General features: G+C 50.5%; 8 protein-coding genes across 8 annotated transcripts; 5 read left to right on the top strand and 3 right to left on the bottom strand.

The window, feature by feature from the left end:
* Positions 1–957: 957 nt before the first annotated feature.
* NCS57_00808800 (MFS domain-containing protein) lies at positions 958–2,775 on the bottom strand (the record flags this gene model as incomplete). The annotated part of the gene is made up of 3 exons (XM_053057917.1): positions 958–1,526; positions 1,571–1,912; positions 1,962–2,775. The coding sequence occupies 3 exons, from the start codon at positions 2,773–2,775 to the stop codon at positions 958–960; spliced, it is 1,725 nt and encodes a 574-aa protein (XP_052911748.1).
* An 869-nt stretch (positions 2,776–3,644) lies between these two features.
* On the top strand, positions 3,645–5,486 carry NCS57_00808700 (uncharacterized protein; the record flags this gene model as incomplete). The annotated part of the gene is made up of 4 exons (XM_053057916.1): positions 3,645–4,183; positions 4,236–4,424; positions 4,482–4,753; positions 4,810–5,486. 4 exons carry the CDS (start codon positions 3,645–3,647, stop codon positions 5,484–5,486), a joined length of 1,677 nt encoding a protein of 558 aa, XP_052911747.1.
* A 287-nt stretch (positions 5,487–5,773) lies between these two features.
* Positions 5,774–7,118, bottom strand: NCS57_00808600 (EHN domain-containing protein; the record flags this gene model as incomplete). The annotated part of the gene is made up of 2 exons (XM_053057915.1): positions 5,774–6,776; positions 6,826–7,118. The coding sequence occupies 2 exons, from the start codon at positions 7,116–7,118 to the stop codon at positions 5,774–5,776; spliced, it is 1,296 nt and encodes a 431-aa protein (XP_052911746.1).
* Positions 7,119–7,863: 745 nt separating this feature from the next.
* Positions 7,864–8,586, top strand: NCS57_00808500 (DJ-1 protein-PfpI domain-containing protein; the record flags this gene model as incomplete). Its single annotated transcript, XM_053057914.1, has 1 exon — positions 7,864–8,586. One exon carries the CDS (start codon positions 7,864–7,866, stop codon positions 8,584–8,586), a length of 723 nt encoding a protein of 240 aa, XP_052911745.1.
* Positions 8,587–10,450: 1,864 nt separating this feature from the next.
* Positions 10,451–11,302, bottom strand: NCS57_00808400 (uncharacterized protein; the record flags this gene model as incomplete). The annotated part of the gene is made up of 1 exon (XM_053057913.1): positions 10,451–11,302. Exon 1 carries the CDS (start codon positions 11,297–11,299, stop codon positions 10,451–10,453), a length of 849 nt encoding a protein of 282 aa, XP_052911744.1. The 5' UTR covers positions 11,300–11,302.
* Positions 11,303–13,800: 2,498 nt separating this feature from the next.
* On the top strand, positions 13,801–15,514 carry NCS57_00808300 (MFS domain-containing protein; the record flags this gene model as incomplete). The annotated part of the gene is made up of 3 exons (XM_053057912.1): positions 13,801–14,168; positions 14,222–14,379; positions 14,550–15,514. 3 exons carry the CDS (start codon positions 13,801–13,803, stop codon positions 15,512–15,514), a joined length of 1,491 nt encoding a protein of 496 aa, XP_052911743.1.
* A 608-nt stretch (positions 15,515–16,122) lies between these two features.
* NCS57_00808200 (DAO domain-containing protein) lies at positions 16,123–17,724 on the top strand (the record flags this gene model as incomplete). The annotated part of the gene is made up of 1 exon (XM_053057911.1): positions 16,123–17,724. The coding sequence occupies one exon, from the start codon at positions 16,123–16,125 to the stop codon at positions 17,722–17,724; it is 1,602 nt and encodes a 533-aa protein (XP_052911742.1).
* Positions 17,725–19,472: 1,748 nt separating this feature from the next.
* On the top strand, positions 19,473–20,400 carry NCS57_00808100 (HRXXH domain-containing protein; the record flags this gene model as incomplete). The annotated part of the gene is made up of 2 exons (XM_053057910.1): positions 19,473–19,887; positions 19,934–20,400. 2 exons carry the CDS (start codon positions 19,473–19,475, stop codon positions 20,398–20,400), a joined length of 882 nt encoding a protein of 293 aa, XP_052911741.1.
* Positions 20,401–20,576: the final 176 nt, after the last annotated feature.

Genomic DNA, 20,576 nt, shown 5'->3' with positions numbered 1-20,576 from the left:
ACATCTTCCGTTCGGGGTTCGCTTGTCCAGAGAATTCGGCGACCCGACGTTCCCGTGCCGCAGCCACCGTCAGCCAGCTCCAACGGCGCCCGCCAATGCAAATGCAGACCTCACAAGAAGAGGCCTTGACAGCTGCAGACGTGCCACCTCTCACTGGTTCTCGTGCGCTGCAGCCCTCCGAGGCACACGTCCGATTCCACGCGACGCGACGCAGAGCCTGGGCTGATAAGATTGCGACGTAGCACCGACACACACCCTCAGGTCCAACCAGCGGCCGTTTTCCGGCACGTCACGTGTCTAGGGAGCCTACCGTAGCATCAAAGAGTGACATCGCCGTCTCCCTTAATCACCGTCTTAATCACCATATTTCGCCCTTGACATCCTTGACGTGTCGGTCGATAAGGCAGCAGATGGGTTATTCGCGTAGGTACGCGAAATTCAGTGACTATACTTTGTGTCTCCTGGAACGCTTAGATGCGGGGCTGAGTGTGCTTTGCCTAAGCTTAGGGTAGCTTTATGAGCAACTTTGAAGATTGCACCCACCGCGATCCATTCTTCAAAGAAATAGGCAACGCATGGGACGCCAGGATACAGTAACCAAGCATTGGATTAAAGTGTTTCCCTGGCGTTTCTGCTTCTTCTAGCACTGGGTAATTTAATGAGCTGTTCTCGCAAAACCTATTCTTGCAACTGCAGGCCCTTAGTTGTCATACTACTCACGTGAAGCTGAACAGAGAAACGAAAAGAAACAGATTATCTATATGTCTATTCAACCGGTTGTATTTTCCACAAAGGTACTTGAACGAGTCTAAGAAAAAGAATGAAAAATGATTGAGGGGAGATGCACAGCAGAGTAGTTATCTGGCGGCTGAGTTCAACCCAGCATAATTGACTGGACTAGAGTCACCCCAGAGACTCAAAGATTCTAGCTCGACACACATGAGCTTAACCCTTAGCTTAGGTGGCGAACTTGCTGAGAGCTCGGAGTTTGGCACCATACAAGTACAGCAGCCACATCCCTATGATACCAGTAGCGCTCAAACCACCGAGGACACTCGTGCCTTTAGCGATCCCAAGATTCGCATATAGCGGATGCGCGAAGAGAATGCTGCCGCTAGCAAAGGCACTGCGGAACAAGTCGTTGGCTGCGAATAAAGAGGCAGCGTACTGAGGGTAGCTGAGCGGGATATAAAGGAACATACACTGCAGCACAGTGTATATCGAGCCAGCGTAGATGGTGATGCCGATAGTTGGGACAATCCAGTGGATAGAAGCCCGGGCCGTCCAAGCAAATATAAACAGGCCGATGGTAGGACCGAATGATGTAGGTAAACCAGCCAAGAGAACGTTCTCCTGTGGACCCATGCCGACCTTCTTTATCCGCGGCGTGACCACAAAGTATAGGAATGCGCCATAACCAATGATGGCGATGATGCATCCAATGGCGATGCAGAGGAAGACGAGACCAACTTGGCCTAGGTTCATTCCGTAGTAAACAGGATAGACGAGCGGAAACACCTCAAAGACTGTACTGTCAGTAAAAGACTATGTCGAGTCACAGGACACTTACAGGAATAGTATATGCCATAGACGATAGCCGAGTAGACCTGGACAAACAAAACGGCTGGGTCTTTAATGGTGATTTCCAACGGCTTGATTAAGGCATCTATAGCAATGCCAGAGACTGTCAAGTGAGCTTGGTCAATCTCACTTTGGGACATCAACTTTTGGTTGCCGGTAAGCTTGCGCAGGCGTTGAGCGCGGCGTAGGAGGATATTCGGGGTACTCGTTTCGGGTAGGAAGATAAAGAGAGCGATAAGCAACGGTGCCGATACCCAGATGGACTCGTATAAGGACCAACGCCAGTTTTTCGCTGTCACGGCGAATCCACTGAGGAGAGGACCGAGAGAGGCTGTTATGGAGTTAGCGGGAGAGTCTCCATAGTCAGGAGAAAATCTTACGTCCACAGGACATGGCGCCAACCCAGGCAATCATTGCAAAAGGCAAATTCACCAAGCTGTACAGGTCGCTCATCGAAGCACCACCGGCGGCTAAGCAAGGTGACCCGAAGAACCCCTGCAAGAAGCGCAAGACAATGAGGCCTGGAAAGTTACCCACGAGGGCTGTTGGAATAGAGAGGATAACAAACAGGGCATAAGTTATGATGTAGATGGGGTTGCGACCGATGCGAGGGATCTCGCTGAGAGGCGAAAAGAGCAGTGGGCCGACACCGTAGCCTAGGACGTACATGGCGAGGCCGAGGGTTGCTTCCAGATTGCTGACGCCAAACTTTTTCATGACGCCTTCGGTTGATGAGGAGTAGATTGCTGAACTTAGGTAGACGACAGATGTATAGAAGCATATGAGAAAGGCGACGAACCCACGGCGCGAGTTGGACCAGTTGTGTGGGTTGGCGGTGTCTTTTTCGCTGTACCAATCGACCAAAATGGTGCCGTCTGAGGTTGTCTTGGGTGTTAGACGGGTCGATTTGTCTTGAGGAAATTCCTTCTTCTCGAGATCCAGTTCGGCCGCGTTGCTGACGTGCTCCTCTATCGTCTCTTGCTCGCGGCTCGAGTTGGAGAGGGTTGAGGATGAAGCTGTGTCAGGTATCCTATCGGGCTCTGCGTTGCTCATCATACGGACCCATTGCTCAGGAATTTTGAAGTTTGGCTGTTCTTCTGGGTATTTGAAGAGGCGATTGTTGGTGAAGTAGCGCACAAGCTGTCCGAAGGGGGCGTCTCGAACGACATCGTGAACCGACTCTCCAAAAGCCATCTTGACTCAATTACTGCTGAATTGAGTTTTCTGAGAAGGCGTCTGCACCGGGATATGCAGCGGAAGAGTAATGAGTGTCTGAATGTCAGAGAGCAGATGACATGGGGGGACGCTCTCTAAACTTATACAGCATCCGCGGGTGCAAACACCGCCAGGTCCCCGTAGCAACATTTCCGGTACATGTCGTGCTCATTTCGATATTCTAGTCGTTATCCGAAGAGATGAGGATAAAAAACTCTGAGTAAGTTGTCTCAAGCTGCAACAACGTTGAAGTTCGCTCGGCTCTTTAGACAAGAGACTGCCCGATTGGGTAATCCCCACAGGCTACATCCGCGTGGCTGTCGGATGTCGCTCACAAGCGCTATTTGATCGACCGGGGAGTTATCCCGGGCTCCGGGCCGTTCATAAGCAGGAGAATGACAAATCAAAATATCACAGGCATCGTTTGACCGCTTTGCCCGAGGTTCCGTCTGCGTTTCTTTTCTTAACTATCTTCCGCCGACTTCGGCACTTGATTGACACTACCATCGGTAGAGCTCAAGCTCGGTTTTGAGTGCAGATTCGATTAGATCTATCGGACTTGCTGAATATGAAGTCGGACACACGAAGCCGCAGTTCGAAACGAAACCCGACAGCGTGTGAGCATTGTCGGGCGGCCAGAATTAAATGCCAAGCCAGTGAGAAGCCAGGGGTGTGTGAAAGGTAATGCATTAAACAATTTGCATCTTTTCATTTTATGCTCATTGATCTCTATCAGATGTCTCGCCCTGAAAAGAGAGTGCATCTCCCGTACTAGGCCACGGCCTCGCCGATGGGAGCGCAAATGGGGGTAAGAACCATGTTTCGCTGACCTCTGAATCACTTCTAACATGATTTTCCCACTCAGAACGGGAGATACTGGACCTTCGAGGCAGTCAACTGCCACCTTTAGCATCAACTACACCGTGCCAGGTAAAGCAGATCTCACCGATAACCTACAAACCCTGCGGGAGATGCATGATCAGGCTCTTGACGCCTTGCTCGATGATGAAGATTCTGTTGATGGCTTGCAAAGCGCAAGCCAATCAGCCAGCCCCCGAAGTTTGATAAGTCAACCTCATCTCATCTCCGACATCTGGCGTCAACCTTTATTCGACATGGCATCCGCGGAATCTCTCCTACACACCTTCAAGTCCATGGTTACCTACCTACCGTTTATAGTCTTCCCTGACGACTGCAACGTCTCGCATCTCGCTGCTACAAAACCTTTTACTCTACTATCCATCTTGACGGTAGCTTCGGGGCCCCAGATGGTACAGAAACACGCATTATACGATGACGAGTTTCGAAAGGCTCTAGGTCTCAAGTATGTCTCTGGTGGGGAGAAGAGTCTTGAGCTACTTCAGGGCGTATTAATATACTGCGCATGGTATGTCTGGTTGTCGAACAAGTTATATGCATCTCCGTCTGACATTGGCAAGGTACCCTTTTCACTTGCGGCCCAAGAACGGACAGCTGGTCCAGTGTTTGCGCATCGCCGCTGATCTCATCCATGATCTTGACTTGGATCAAGAGTTGCTTACGATGCCTGACCCGCTGGGTCGGCAAGTGACAGACGATGAACTTGACAAGATCCGAGCGTGTCTCGCTTATCTATATCTTGTTTCTACGTAAGTTTCAATGTCCTAATTCAATATGAAAACCCTTCTTACTCTGGGCTCCTTTAGATATATCGTTGCATGGAGAGGGGAGAGAGATTTACCGACCAATCGTCCGACTTGGGCCAGTACCGCCATCGACACCCTGCAACATAACGCCCAGGTCGACGGTGACTACACGCTCGTAGCCCTAGTCCGTCAGTCTAACCTCTTTTCCGATGCATCCAAGGTCATCAATAAGGAGGGGCAGACCGTGGAAAATAGTCGACTGGTTTTGACCGATCTTGACCAACAACGTCAGGAATTGCAGCAAAGCATGGATAATCTCACCATGGGATCGGGTACGTCGAGCTGCGTGACTGTGAATGTGCGGGAGAGTGACTAATGCTATGATAAGGAGCGACACGAATGCAGGCCATGTTTATCGATGTATTTCTTGACTGCGGGAGCTTGCTTGCCTTCCCCGTAGCCAAGACCTTCTTGTCGGCCAAAACAAGTTGCTTTCCTCCGCCATTATCCAACATGTGCAGCGCCACAAAAAAGATACGAAATTTCCTGGACTACGTGAGCGAACTCGAAGATTCGTCGCTCCTTTCATTCACAGTCAACGACTGGACTCGGTTCATCGTCATCCTTACACTATCGTTTCGCTTGTCATTCCCGCTCTCGCTATGTCCTGATTTTGATTCGGCTTCTGCCCGCTCCGAACTTCAACTGGATCAATTCCTATCTAAAATGTCTCGTGGTGCAGATGTTACAGCTTCACATGATCTTTTGTCGGCCAGTCGTGCCATGCTAGGCCTTGCCAAGTCAAAATACGACCGTCGAGTTGGCTTGCTTGGAGGACCACCACCCGTAACCCCAGTGAGCAGGGTTTTTGGGTGTCCTGTGATGGATGGGAGCTTGAGGAAATCCGTGGAACAATGGGGTTCTAACTTGACGAATTTATCGGGTTGGGCCGAGCCGAAGAACCCTCCCCTATTTCATGATGTATGGGCAACGATGACTATGGGATGGGGAAACGGCAGTGACATATCTTGGGATACAGTAAATGAGGGTTTATACACATCCTGAAAGGGGGCTTGACCCTGGAAATTGAGGCGAGAGGACCACATTTTGCATGTCACTTGCCGGAAAGCTCAGAAACGACTTTGGGTAGTCAATAGAGTACTTCGCCTCTGATTACATTTTCGAATGCTAAGCGTCTGGTTGAAAAGCCTCAAAGTATATTCCTTGACTATACTAGTATAATGCTCTAGTGATGTCGTGTGTTTATTATTGTGTTCTCTAATTCTGTGGCCGACGGAGACGTCATTGATACTAACAACAATTCTGACTACGCTCTTGGGTCACTTATAGAATCAATGCCCAAACACGCTTGTTCCTGAAACTTCCTTGTCCCCGAACCATGACCAGATATCCTTGAGCAGTAGGCCAGGAACCTCATAGGCGGCAAAGTGACCGCCGTGGTGGTTCACGGTTCTCTTGACAACATTTCCTCCTCTCTTAGCCCAGTCCAGTGGCATGCGGTAACAAATGTCGTAAGGAAACTGGCTGATGGCGACTGGAACCTCAACCAGCGGCAGAGTGCCAAAGTCGAGCAGGGAGAAGCCCCCGTCATTGAGCACCTCCTTGTAAAAGCGCATGCCGCCGTAGGGGCCTTGGATGTAATACATCATTGACCAAGTAATGATCTGCTCAGGAGTCCAGGTTGTAATGGCTGGATCGACGACCTTGGCCATCAGATCATACATCCACATGGCATTGCCCAATGGGGAGTCTGCCATGCCGATTGCCAGGGTGAGCGGTTCCGTTGATTGCATCAGGCGGTATCCAGAGTTATGATTGATGTAGGTCTCGAGAATGTTGATGTATGCAACTTCATCAGGGGTTGCTACCCCCTCTGCGAGTCTGCGCATGTCATCCTCGTTTGGTTGAATGACCCAGAAGTTGCTGAGTGCTGAGACGACATGGTCCGGAAACAGATGAGACTGGTAACGAAGGGTAACACCGCCGAAATCTCCACCTTGGATGACGTATTTAGAATAGCCGAGCTGGAGCATCAGTGCATTGAAGGAGTGAGCCGCTTCGACGGGACCGAAGCCAGGTTGCCGAGGTGCAGGAGAGAATCCAAAACCCGGGATCGACGGAGCAACAACGTGAAATGCCGGGACGGATGCATTGGGAGGGTTTGTCAAGTTTCCGATGATATTGCTGACCTCTAGGAACGAGCCTGGCCACCCATGGATGAATAGCAGAGGAATAGCATCGTCCCGGGGTGAACGATGATGAACAAAGTGGAGGGGCACTGGGTAAGTGGCATTGTCAATCACAGGCTCGACAATGGTTGTGAACTGTTCCAGCCTTGAAAAACTGTTAGTATCTCAACGAAAACCGTATTTGTGTCACTTACTTTTGGTTGATGGCTGCTTCAGTTGCATTCCAGCTGTATTCATTGACCCAGTAATCCCGAACAGTGGTGAATATCTCAGCACTCGGACCGTCGCCTTTCACACCCATAAACACAGGAGCCCTTGCGTGTGCGACTCGCTGCCGAGTGTCCTCAATAAACTTCTGATCAACGTTGATTTCAAAGGGCTTGGGCGATGTGTCAAAGGTGGCATCAGTATTCGGCACAGAAAACTTGGCCGCAGCAGCAGCGCAAAGGGCAGGGACAAAGCCCAACGTAAACAAGTGAAGAAGCATTTGAGCGTTTAAAAACGAGTTCAAGTTAGAGTGACTTGGTCTTCTGCTTTCAAGGCGGCCTTTGTTATCGTATTTATACCACTTATTGCTGCCCTTGTGTTGTCGACAACCTGCCTAGGTCATGCCATTCTGGTTGCATGATCTGAATTGATGAGCCCCGGCAATTACATTTTCGCTCATCATGCCCCCGGAAACACCTCATGAAGGTGCTCTTCAAAGACCCGAACAATGCCGGCAGGCGGAAGTTTTATTGCAATGATCCACTTGCAAATCCGAACGGGTACTGGAAGGTGAAGCATACTCTAACCCACTTCTATATCCAGGTGGAAAATCTCATTCAACGTTGTTGATTATCAAGATCCAATTTATGTCGAAGCGTCCTTTGCTGGATATATTCAGGCACGCTTACAAACTCGGTAAATGGTGCTTACAAAGTCGGGGAGACTCAAACTCGGGACGTCGGGGGTCCCGCAGCTACATCCGGGTGGGTTCCGGATATTGATGCCACGGATCGTCGTGACCACCGACCGGATCTCGGGATGATGTGCAGCTACTGAACTCTGTAATTATTTAAATAAAGAATTTTCGAGAATAAATAATCCGGCCTGAAACTTCTCTGCCGCTTCCATTTATAGCCAACATCTGCCGGCATCCGTTTCGCATCACAACCCCAACCTACTCTTCCTCTTCCACATCGGCCTACAATCTGGCCTGCGCCCCCTCCCCATCGTCATTCGCCGCAAAAATGGCTCCTATCCAATTTGGCATTCTCAGCTTCGCCTACCAAGTAGTCGACACAGCCGGGCCTGCCGATCTTCTCTGCTCCGCCAGCAAAGGCGCCCTCCAAACCATTCGGGAATACGTCCCCATCGACGACGATGTCATTTCCCGAGCACCAGAATTCGTCTTTCACCACATCAGTCCAACCATAGATCCTGTCGACCTAGGTACTCTTCGGATGAAGATTGTCCCCACAACGACTGTGGATGAGTGTCCCGAGCTGGATATTTTGCTCGTTGCAGGGCCACACCTGGGTAGCTTTAATCTAAGCCCTAAGCACGCTGATCTGATCCGGAAACACGTTGCGGCTGGAAAGCTTCTCTTTACAACTTGTACCGGTGCGAGCGTCGTTGCATCTACAGGCGTTCTGGACGGGAGGAAGGCCACGGTTAACAACATCGAGTACGAGTATTCGAGGAAACTCTGGCCAAAAGTCAACTGGACACGGGAGAAGAAGTGGATCATCGACGGCAATATCTGGACTGGATCTGGGGCAGTTGCTGCAATGGACATGGTGGCCCATTGGCTGAAGGAAAACCATGGGCTGGATGTGCTTATCCAGGCTGCTGCCACTTTGGACTATGAGCCACGAGATGATGATGGTTTGTTCACCGTGTTTCCACAGAGATTTGATTCCAAGGGAGACAAGATTTCTACTCATGTCTTTAGATATCATGAAGAGTACTAGATAATCTGCATGTGGACCACGTTCGTAGAACGCATTAAAAGGGGACTCGGAGCCTAAGAGGAATACATGTGTGTTTAATAAACTGTGTGATTTATTTCAATTCTAGGATATACTTGGCTTTATGCCCCTCACGGTCTATCACGACAAAGGGTCAGTATCTTAATAAAGAACCATAGTCGTCGAGTTAGGTGTTGTCATAAAGGAAAAGGTAGGGTTGAGCTGTGTTGCCTGTCGAACAACCAGGACGCTCAGGATATTAGCTCTGCGTCAAGGCATACTGTTAATAGAACTTAACCCTTGATCGACGCTGCTGTAGTTGCTGCAGTAGGTCGTCGTCAACAAAGACAGCAACCAGGCCCACCAGTAGCAGTGCCCATAGGCACGGATATATCAAGCAGCAGCAGACCCTCTTGGCACATTTCATTACCTGCCAACAACAGCAGAGAGTCAGAATGACAATCAAGGTTGCCGTGAGTGCAATATCGAAAAGAGGGAGAAAGATAAACATCGTTCTTGCTGCACGAGTCCCGATCTTGTTCTTGATTGTGGTAGTTCACAGTTGGCCAGACTGTCAACGAATCCTTTGGTGTTGCTGGGTCAGTATTGATGTGTGGATGTGAACTTGGTGGTCATCGGATCTTTTTATAGCCACGAGACTTGACGAAAAATGAAGCCAATGTTCATATGTTCTATAACAGGCACCATACTTTGCCCACCTTTTTCTTTGTTTTGACTGATGGACTTGCAGGCGGCTGAGTCAAGAACAATGAAAGTTGCCACGCAAAGTCCTATTGCCTTTGTTCATACCCATACTGCATAAAAAAACGGAAGAAACGAACTTATAATCGGAAAGTTGGATTGAGTCTCAGTCAACTAACCTTCACGCACAGTCCAACTTGGTCTGTTCACGTAGGTGAGCATGTGATCTTATTAGACCCTCAAAGCATTTCTTCTTGAGAATACGGAGATGGCGTCCATGGTAGGAGTTTAGGAGAGTTTATACCCCGTTTCTACCAAAGGCCTATGACACCGCTCATGTTTCTCTTGCAAAGGAGTTCCCTTCTCGCGCATCATTCTAAACCGAGTTCGCGTTTGGCCACTACTCGAGGCACAGCCCTGGATTTTGCTCGTCTAAACAGATACATTTAGCCACGAGATGGATAGGTTCATGGCATTGAAGATGACGTGAACCTGAGCAAGCGACAGCCACAATGGAACATTAGACCTATCCCGAGCTAAGCAAGACACTTGTGTAGACAAAATGTAACTGGCCGTGTTGATCATGTCTCAAGGGTTGCCCTGCTGCACCCACCATGAACTATTGACCGTCAATTTACTTTCGTTGAACAGGGGGAGATTGAGGGCTATTTGCGCAACATCATGTCATGGGCTGGGACCAAGGTCCATTCTGACGCCACGCGGAAATCGAATCTCGGGGTGAATGTCACATCCCAAGACAAACGGAGGAATCGCGTAATGGCAGGGGTTGGGCGAGGTTGGGGTTTGATTAGGCTTAAAACTTTAATTGAGAAGCAGACGGTGACATCAATTGTGACGGAGGTGCATAGTGTGGCGATAGTGGCAACCCGCCCCCTGATATTTCCTTTTTATGCCATGTGAGAGTTTAGAGTATATGGTGATACACTGCACGACATTGTGTGATTGTATATGTAATTAAAAGGACCTCTGTTTGGACCCGAAACTCAAGGCTTGCATCATATTACACAACGCTCTGACTCTGACTGTCGATCTAAATATCGACCATGTTTCACCATGCGACCATCCGGCAATACATAACCCAAAAAACATTCCCGCTCATTCGTACCACGGATAGAAGGCACTAAGGTCTCATCATCTTGACAGACTATCGGCCCCCAACCCACCACTGCCTGGGAAACTCCATCCCCCATTTCGTCGTCAAACTCCGAAGCTCCTCTTCCGTTCCCGGCACGACGTTTATAAAGATTCTCCCGTGTTCTCCATCGCTCATACTCGGCTCTGAATGCACGGCGCCAGAATCCCTTCCGACTCGAAACACTGAACACTCTCCCGGCATGGCTGCCTCGACGCCCAAGGGCTTCATGGTCTGAGTGAGCTCCTCCCTGACGGCTTCGGCAGCAGATGCGCACCCGACGCAGCGGATGCTTAGGCATTCATGTTCTGTGCTAGCTGCTACTCGCGCATCTTCTTGTCTTTTTCGGGCAGATGCTTGGTGCTCCAAAGGGATGAATAGAGTTGATGGGCCAAGAACTGTTGTGCATATCTTCCAGTTGGTTCCCGAGTTTCGTTCTCCATTCTTGTACTGTGACTTGAGTCCTAACCGTGTCCCAGGTAGGTTTCCCTTTGAAAGGTTGGAAAAGAAGAGCTCATCAGTGTGCCATCTCGGACGGTCGTACTCATGAGTCGGCGTCGTGGCACGAATAGTGAGCATGTAATGCTTCAGACCTTTGCTGACGAGCAGAGAGTTGATGTACTTCAGAAAAGGGAGAAACCTCGAGTGAACAGGGCCCGTAAAAGTCGCCTCGGTGAACTCGTAAAAGTTGGCAGGGAGCGCTAAGTCTGGATCAGACGATGAGAATGGGTCGAGCAGGGGACCGCAGTAGCACCAATACGCGGTGCGCTTGACCGTGACCGTCTCCTCTTGGTCGTCGACGGCGCGGTACTTGAGGAAGCTAAACTCTTTGTTGAACGCTTCTGCTACGGCTGCTGCCATGATTGTTTCTGGATGAGTTGGGGATATAAACAAACATCGGTGACGGCCATGTCAGGCCACTTTTGTCGGTTAAATAGCAAGGCTGAATCCTTCCGCACGCCCGTCGCGTGACTAAGCAGATCTGTTGGCTGTGATGCTTTGAGGGCAGGTTTAAAATAAGAAGCGCAAAAAATCCAGAGTTCTATTGTTTATGAAATGTTGCTACGCTTTTTCTCGGTGAGAGATAGGCTGGAAACCTGTTCATGGTGTAGGTGTATAGGTCGGCCTCGACAAGTCCGATCGGCTCCGCTTTTACTCCTTTCTCTAGGCAAAAGCAGCCCATGTTGACATTGATCATGCCATCTACCATGACTGCGTGGCCATGGATCTGCGTTTGGAGATAAGCTTAAGCGTCCCTCGCGATCTATCAGATATGACCCGCTTGAGGACGAATATGGCCAAGATCTCACTGAACGCGAGTGAACTTGCAATACATAACCACTCTTGGTAGACACACTAACATGGCCATTTGGCACATTGACATCGAGAAGGGCTGCCCAGATATTCTTTTTGAATGCTTATAATAAAATGAACTAAAATATCAGAAAATTAGCGTGTGCTTACATATCTTTTTCGATCTTGCTAGTTGAGCAATCTGTCGCTCTAACAGTTTCGCCCACTCGTAGGAGTTACAGGTGGCTCTACGGCTTGTAGTGGATGGCAAACATCTGCGGCATTCGGAGTTACCAAGTAAAAGATGTCACAAATATCCAAGGACTTTCGTCACCAGCTTCACCTCTCTACTCGGCCTCAGTTTCACAACGAATCGACAGCCAACCTCGTCATTCGTCGTAAAGTAGCTTGGAGTCTTGGGTGAAGCAATAACGGGACCGGTTAGATCATATACACAAGGTTTTGAGACTTCGCCTTTTGCCCAATAGTGGCGTCTGCCTCTGCATTGGTTGCGCTTCCAATGACGCGTCGAACCACGAACCTCGACCTCCTGAGGTGGTCTCGTCTGAGGGTATGGAACCTGCGAGCTCGGCCTTGGCTACTATGCATCCGTCCGAATAAGAACCTGTTTTCCATCAACAAATCCTCGCAACTGATGAGTCATTTTCATCCTTGAGGCTGACAGTTCAAACGCCGGTCAAGCTCCGTAGAAGCGGATGGTTCCACTTGCCAGCATGAACGACATCTGCCTCCTCGTTGGACTGACCGAGTGGCGCTCTAGTATTCGCCAAGGATTATCTGTGGTATCAGCTCGTTGTTTATGACCTTTCAGTGCAAGGCGAGGGCGGTCAGGCAGGTAGACCGAGCTTGAAGCTCCTCATGATCCCATGTTTCAACCAGGAGTAGCCTTGTTCAATTTACCTGATCAGAGATAAAACCTCAGCTTGTGTAATCTTTAGTCCCGGTTCAAATGGCCTTGCCAAGCCGTCGGTGCCTGCCAAACGCCTTGTGTGCTTGCACCCTGGTATTGGCGTCATCGTCTCCACGTGGCAGCCATCTCGTCCTACGGGCCGTCTCGTACGCCAGAACGGAAGATTGGCGTCTCCCACTCGGGTTGTGGGGCCGCAGTCGGCCATCGGTCGGTGAGGAATTATACGGGTGGGATAATGGGCGGGATCTGGATCTATGAGCGTTGCAGGGTGGTTGTCTTCTGTCTTTGCGGAGGAAGTCCAAGATGGTTTAGTGGGCTATGCTCAAGATTCTTGACGCTCCAGATCTGAACTACGCCATTCATTCCACCAGAGACCAAGCTCATTGATACCTCATGAGAGATATGATAAGACATCGAACCATCTTAATATGGTTGCAGGTGTCATGATAGTTGCTTATTGATGTCGTGCATCTTTCCGGACTCGGCGTCTTAAATCCGAACAAAACGCTATCTTGGCAAATCTCCTAGTGCCGATACTGGCTCCCGAGCAGACACTTTTAACGGCCGCAGAAAGACGTTTATCCCACAATCTGTACCCCATACTCTGGTGTTTGATGGGTTGCCGGTGACGTGATGCGGTGGGATAATTATGCGTCCCTATTCGACCCCGGCTTCTGCCCCACGGACGCATAGGACACAAGTGTTGACTATAATTGCGTGATGGCACCAAACACCGTCGGGGCCGCTCCGATCAAGGCGGTTTCACGGATACGATTAACCTCTGTTGGGTATTGAACAGGCCATGGGAGTGCGTCTGCTCCGATTGAGTGGGCACATGTGTGGGACAGCTTTGAGAGACCTTGTTGCCCCGTACTTGTATCTCTACTTTCGTGCCTTTGATCTGGTAGCCGAAGGATCGGGGGATCCAGAAAATTAAGCATATTTTTTCTCGCTTGGTGTCTGATCCTTCCGTCACGTCATGGAGGCCAGACTGCTTTGACCACTTGGACAGTATCAGTAACTACTTATAAGTTCATGAACTGCAGTTTTTTACATCGACAAGAAATTCCAAGACCGCCACTTCTTCTAGCCAAGACTTGTCCAACGGCTGCCCAGCCTTGCCCAGCCTTAGCCCACCATGTCTGCGCCCTACGACGACAAAGACGCTGGGCGTGACAATGCCTCGTCTAAGTCAGAGCCCTCTGCCACTGTTGTCGTCAGAGGGAATGAATCTGACAGTGACGATGGTCTGCCGCCCAAGACTTGGCGATCCTACATCTGGGATACACTCGACAAGTCCCCTGAGGAGCGCAAGTTCTTGTTCAAGCTTGACGCTGTCATTCTCACGTTTGCTTCCCTTGGGTACTTTATCAAGAACTTGAACCAGATCAACATCAACAATGCTTTTGTATCTGGCATGAAGGAGGATCTCAACATGAATGGCAATGAACTCAATTACATGCAGACGCTGTGGACTGTCGGCTACGTCATTGGAGAGATTCCCAGGTATGTTGGCATGATAGGAAAAAGCAATTGAGCTTTATACTTACGTGATCTAGCAACCTGTTGCTCACAAGAGTTCGACCTTCCATCTGGATCCCCGCTTGCGAGGTGACCTGGTCCGTTCTGACCATCATCATGGCCAAGTGCACCAACGTCCAACAGCTCTACGCACTCCGCTTCTTCATCGGCTTGGCAGAGAGTACCTTCTACCCAGGTATGCAGTATTATCTATCAGCGCAGGTATCCCATCAAGGGCCGGGCTTCCTTCCTTATTTCTCAATGACGTCTCCGTCGTACATAAGGGCTGGGCTTCAACTATAATAACGAACACAATATCAACACATCACATCATCATGTCCCAACGCTAACACAATGGCCTCTCAGGGATGCAATATATTATCGGATCATGGTACAGAAAAGATGAGCTTGCGAAGCGTTCATGTATCTTCCATGCCACCGGCAACATCGGCAGCATGTTCTCGGGATACCTCATGGCGTCTGTGTACCGCCTCGATGGGGTTCACGGCTTTCACGGCTGGCAGTGGCTTTTCATCATTGACACTGTTATCTCGCTTCCTATCGCTGTGGCGGGCTTCTTTTTCTTTCCCGACGTGCCTGAAATCACCAAATCTTGGTATTTCACCAAGGACGATATCGCCCTCGCGAAGCGACGCATGGAGCTAGAAGGAAGAGCGAACCGCGCCCCTTTCACTTGGGACAAGGTCAAGAAGATCTTTGCCAGCTGGCATATTTACCTTCTTACCCTCTTGTACATTCTTTTCAACAATGGCTGTGGTGGCATGGCCCAGCCTGCCTTCCAGCTCTGGTTGAAGGGTGAGGGATACAGCATTTCTCATGTCAACACTTACCCGACGATTCAGTCCGCCGTGGCAGTCATTACGACTCTGATGTATGCTTGGTTTTCTGATTCCGTCTTCCGAGGCAGCAGATGGCAGCCGATTCTGTTCTCGGGTACATTGCTCACAGTCTTTTACTCGAGTCTGGCGGCGTGGAATATCCCCGACGGATGGAAGTGGGCTTGCTTCATTCTCATCGGTATTGGTGGAGGCATCAGTGGATTGACCTTTGCCTGGGCCCATGAAATCTGCAAGGATGATAACGAAGAAAGGGCGTTGGTGGTTGGAAGCATGAATGAGATGGCCTACGTCTTCCAGGCTTGGCTGCCTCTTCTTATCTGGAAGACAACTGAGGCGCCGCAGTATCCCAAGGGTTATGCTACCATGGTTGCTTTGGCTATTGCGATGGCTGCTACGGCGATTGCTATTCGGTACCTGCATAGAAGGGAGTTGGTGGCGAAGAGGGTTGCGGCTGCTGTGGGTGAGAGCTGAGTTGATGACCTGGTACATAGATTGTACACAGAGAGACCCCAAGGTGGACAGGACGGTTCAATAGTTGAAGAAATCGAATCTTTCTTGACTTGGGCAGGGTTGAAATGTCTTAAATAAATCGTGAATTAGGCTGAATCTTCGAAACTAGTCAATACGAATGAGTGCACAAGGATTGCGTGCTGCTGGACAGTCAAGGTAAACAGACACCTAGCCTGACTATAACGTTAAACCAACTACGGCCCCATAAACACCATCCCTCAACTCGCCTTATCAGTATTCATCATACCCTAGAGCCAAGGCGTCAGTCGGCGTCGAGTTGGGATAGCCCGTTTTGTGACATAATCCTCGAGATGACGTGCTCAACGCGGTCCCATCTTTCGCCCTCTTGGATGCGCGAGAGCGCACACAATAGACAGCTCGAATGACCCATCGGGAACAAACGCGGATGAAAGAGGCGAGTCATTTTCGACATCGTAAGAGAATGGGGCCTGCCTGCTTACAATTAGTATTTCCGGGTCGGTTGTTTATATGGGTGGTGTGCCCGCGTTGAGTCCACTTGGAACTACTCACAAGTATTGCTTGAGCCAATTCTAGCTTTGTCCTTCGAAATGAGTCCTTATCTTACAAACGGACGCTCGCCGTCACCCGATGAGCCTGTCAAGTTTGGGCCTGGCACCAAGGTTGCCGTCGTCGGCGCTGGAGTGAGCGGCATCTGCACAGCCGCTTATCTCCTCAAGAACGGAGCCGATGTAACCGTCTTTGAACGATCTGGGGTCACGTCCGGGGTATGGCACTACGACGACAGGGCACCGACGACTACAAAGTACCCCAGCGAGAAGCCTTCGGCCGGCGACTATGTGACTTCACTGCCTGGGCAGTTCCTACCAAAGACTGCCGACTTGAAAGCCAAGAACGGGGACAGTGCTCATCCCCTCGAAAGCGAGGACTCTGAGACTCGTGAAGTCTCCTTTTCTCCACCGGGTCCGGCCTACTTTGGCCTACGAAACAACGTCCCTACAAGTCTACTCTACAGCAACCTTGGACCTTGGCCGAAAGGAACCGAGGATATTACCAGCCACGTCAACATCCAAGACTATCTTCAAGGACTCAGCAAGGAACACGGTGTTGATGACGTGACGATCTTCAACACTCGAGTCGAGGACGCCCAAAAGAGTGAGGATGGATCCCACTGGGCGATAAGGACGATAACCCACCTCAAAGGTGACGGCCAACCCCGATTCCTCGAGAGAAACTGGAAATTCGACGCTTTGGTCGTGGCATCCGGTCACTACAACCTCCCTCGTATCCCTGATACACCTGGCCTTGCTGAGTGGAAGGCTCACTTTGGCGATGCTATCATCCACACTAAGCAATATCGTCGCCCGGAAAAATACGCCGGCAAGACGGTGCTCGTCATTGGCGGTGGTGCTTCGGCATATGATGTTTGTCGGGAGACGAGCGAGACTGCCAAGCGCGTGATTCAGTCAACAAGGGGTGGTGATTTCGATTTGCCGCCTGCCATGTTCCCAGAGTCTGTTGAACATGTCGGTGGTATTGAAAAGTTTGTCCTGGAGAAGGATGAGTCTGATGCTTCGGCGCCTGTGAAGAGCTACATCTTGCTGAAGAACGGTGAGAAACTAGAGGGCGTCGATGGTATCGTCTTGGCGACTGGGTATCTCACCTCTTATCCTTTCCTCTCGCAATACCATGGAGATGATGTGCCTACGGACGAAGCAACGGATGATATTCTCATCACTTCAGAAGGAAACATGGTGCACAACCTACACAAGGACATCTTTTACATTGAAGATCCCTCACTCTCCTTCATCGGTGTTCCTTACTACACGGCAACATTCTCCCTCTTTGACTTTCAAGCCCAGGCTCTCGCACGAGTGCTGACAGGAAAGGTAACACTCCCAAGCCGTGCGTCAATGAGGAAGGAATACGAGAACCGCGTTGCACTCAAGGGACGTGGGCGGAAATTCCACAGTTTGGCCGACGACGGTCTCGAGGTCGACTATGTGAACGATTTGCTGGAGTGGGTCAACTCGAGCCTTGTAGATGACAAGACTGAGCCTCTGCTGGGGCATTCCAAGGAGTGGCTTGATACGTATAGGACGGCGAGGGAGCAGAGAAAGTTGTTGCGTGTGGCCAAGGGTGTCGAGCCAGAGGGACTTTGGGCGAGGCCGAGTGACCTAGCGCAGGCTTAAGTATGTAGAAATTTGATAGAGAAATAAGAATTTTTTTAAGCGCTGAATCACACAATTGGGCCTAGTTTTGAGGTGGTGTCAACCTGCTACAGTCGCCAAGGTCTAGATCTAATGCTACCGCCTCATGCAGGGGACGGGATCTATCTTTGGGCTGTTTAATGGCTTGCATGCTCAGTTGTGGGTGTGCTCCTGCAGGGGGAACGGGAAACAGAGCCGCTATGCAAGAAGAGAGATCTTGGGTTCTGTGTGTTTGGTACCAGCTTGGCATATCTCATGCACAGGTAATTCCGGAGGCGTGGTTAAGGGAATATGAACTGGTGGAGATGAGTAGAGGAGGTTGACCGGGAGGTCGGGTCTGGCCTGGTCTTTTATGTAGGGTAGCTTTAGGATTTACATTTACATTGATGCTTCTAGATGCTGTGTTTTGGGTCCGGTGATATTGCCATCCCCAGTGAAGCCATGTTTGTACTCAGATGTTTTCACGAGGGGAAGAGTCAGCGCATCTCAGATAAAAGGCACTCCCATCTTCACTGTTGAATAAACATTCAAATCATGAAATGACGCTTCATATCTTCTCCCATCACTAGGCAGCCATTGTTGGGCATCTTGGTCAGCTCACGAACCCGCCAAGCCATGACAAAACAATTGCTTCGCCAACGACGTCATGTTACTAAAGATCCGCTCTCACCAACGTTGACCTTGATGAATTTACCCTGATGTCTCTCGTGAACTCGCCACGCCAAGCCCGTGAGAGCCGTACCCGAGAACATGGATGAGACTTGGACGCGGGATGAAAAAAGCGTGGCTTGCGTGGGACAACGGGATTGACGACGATCTGTGAAGAAACCAAGGTCAACCATCGGAGAAAGACTCGATCGGGCTAGTCATGCACAATCGAGTCCTTCAAGGTGTTGTCCCCTCAGTAGAGTGCATATGCCAAGAGGCCGAGGCAAGTCTATCGAGGCGAGTCAGCACGAGGACGAGGACGAGGATTTTGACTAACGAGAAAAACCAGAGATTCTATTTGGTAAATGCCTCACTGGGGATCCATACATGGTCCAGCTCGTGGATGGGCTCGTGGGGGACAATAGCTGCCCAAACAAGCATAACTTAGAGTCAAACGAGCCAGGGCGTTGGATTTGCTAATGGCTCACTTTAGGATTGGTACGACCCTCACGCCACTAAAGGCATCTAACTCATGAATTAAGCATATTATTTAACTTGAAGTGGCCTGCGTGGTGGGGTTGCACTCGACCGCGGATAGTCCAGGCACCTTGATGGTTTGCATGTAGTGGGTTCTCTGAGAACCCGGATAGTCATGGTGTGACGTGGAGAATAACACTCTCTAGACCACTTTCTTTTCTCTTCTCTATGATAATGTGTTTTCATTTGTCCAGCCTCCGGAGATGCCGCGGTCAGAGTAAACCAACATGCATCTCCCCGCTCTGCAGGCGAGGCTCTTTTGCCATGCGTGATGGGGTCAACCCCCACGAACGGATTCAACGCCGAGAATCCATGAGGGATGCTAGCTAGTCAGTAGAGACGGCGTAAGCAATGTTGGTCCATGAAAAGTCATATCCTTGTCTCTAAGCTCTCGCAAGGTTGTCATCTATACTCTATAAATACCCCGAAACACCTCTTGCATGAACTCTTGTTTCCTCAGCCACTCAGCCCTCATCATCAAGCCAAACAAACAGCCGACAACTCACTGAACCAATCAAGTTCATGCCGACAAGTTTCACTTCAAAATGATGTTCAAGTCCACCACCGTCGCGGCCCTCCTCTTTGGAGCCGCCATCGCCTCCCCCATCGTCCCCCGTGAGGAGGCCGCCACCCAGACCGCCGAGGCCCCCAAGGCCACCGAGTCTGCCGGGGCCTACGACTGGGCTGAGGGCTGGAAGAAGACGTACCCCATTCACCAGTCCTGCAACTCTACCCTGCACCGTCAGCTCGCCAACGGCCTCGACGAGGCTGTTCAGCTGGCTCAGCACGCCAAGGACCATATCCTGCGCTTCGGCCACAAGTCTGAGTTTGTCCAGAAGTACTTTGGCAACGCTTCGACTTCTCAGCCTATTGGCTGGTACGAGCGCATCATCAACGCCGACAAGACCGGCATGCTCTTCCGTTGCGACGACCCTGACCGCAACTGCGCTACCCAGGACGGTAAGTCACTATCTCCTCACATGAGAACACAGCTAACAAAGTACAGAGTGGGCTGGCCACTGGAGAGGTGACAACGCCACCACTGAGACCGTCATCTGCCCTCTCTCCTTCGAGATCCGCCGCAACCTCGACCAGGTCTGCAACCGGGGCTACACCGTCGCCGCTTCCAAGCTCAACACATACTGGGCCACTGACCTGATGCACCGCATCCTCCACGTTCCCACCGTCAGCGAGGAGGTTGTCGACCACTTCGCCTCGGCCTACACCGAGGTCACTGCCCTCGCCAAGAAGGACCCCTCCCAGAGCGTCATCGACAGCAACACCCTCCAGTTCTTTGCCATTGACGTCTACGCCTACGACATTGCCGCCCCTGGTGTCGGCTGCACTGGTGAGCCCGTGGAGGAGGAGAAGAAGGAGGCTAGCAAGACCACTGGTGCTGCTACCCCCTCTGCTACTAAGGAGGCTCCCAAGGAGTGCCACACTCACGACGACGGTGTTGTCCACTGCTCTTAGGTTTCGACCTAGCCTCGTGGGACCCGGTTCCACTCCTCGACAGTTGACTTCATCTCGCAACCACTTATATAATAGACATTTAGATGATAAATGAGCGATGCCCGCATGAGCATGGCGCACATTGTTTCACTTACGTTTCTCTGATGCACTATGTGATTTTATATGACTTAAGGTAA

Source organism: Fusarium keratoplasticum, chromosome 6 (genome assembly GCF_025433545.1).
Source record: "Fusarium keratoplasticum isolate Fu6.1 chromosome 6, whole genome shotgun sequence".
NCBI lineage: Eukaryota > Fungi > Ascomycota > Sordariomycetes > Hypocreales > Nectriaceae > Fusarium > Fusarium keratoplasticum.
Note: the sequence above shows the minus strand (reverse complement) of the source record. Positions and strands in the feature narration are given on the sequence as shown.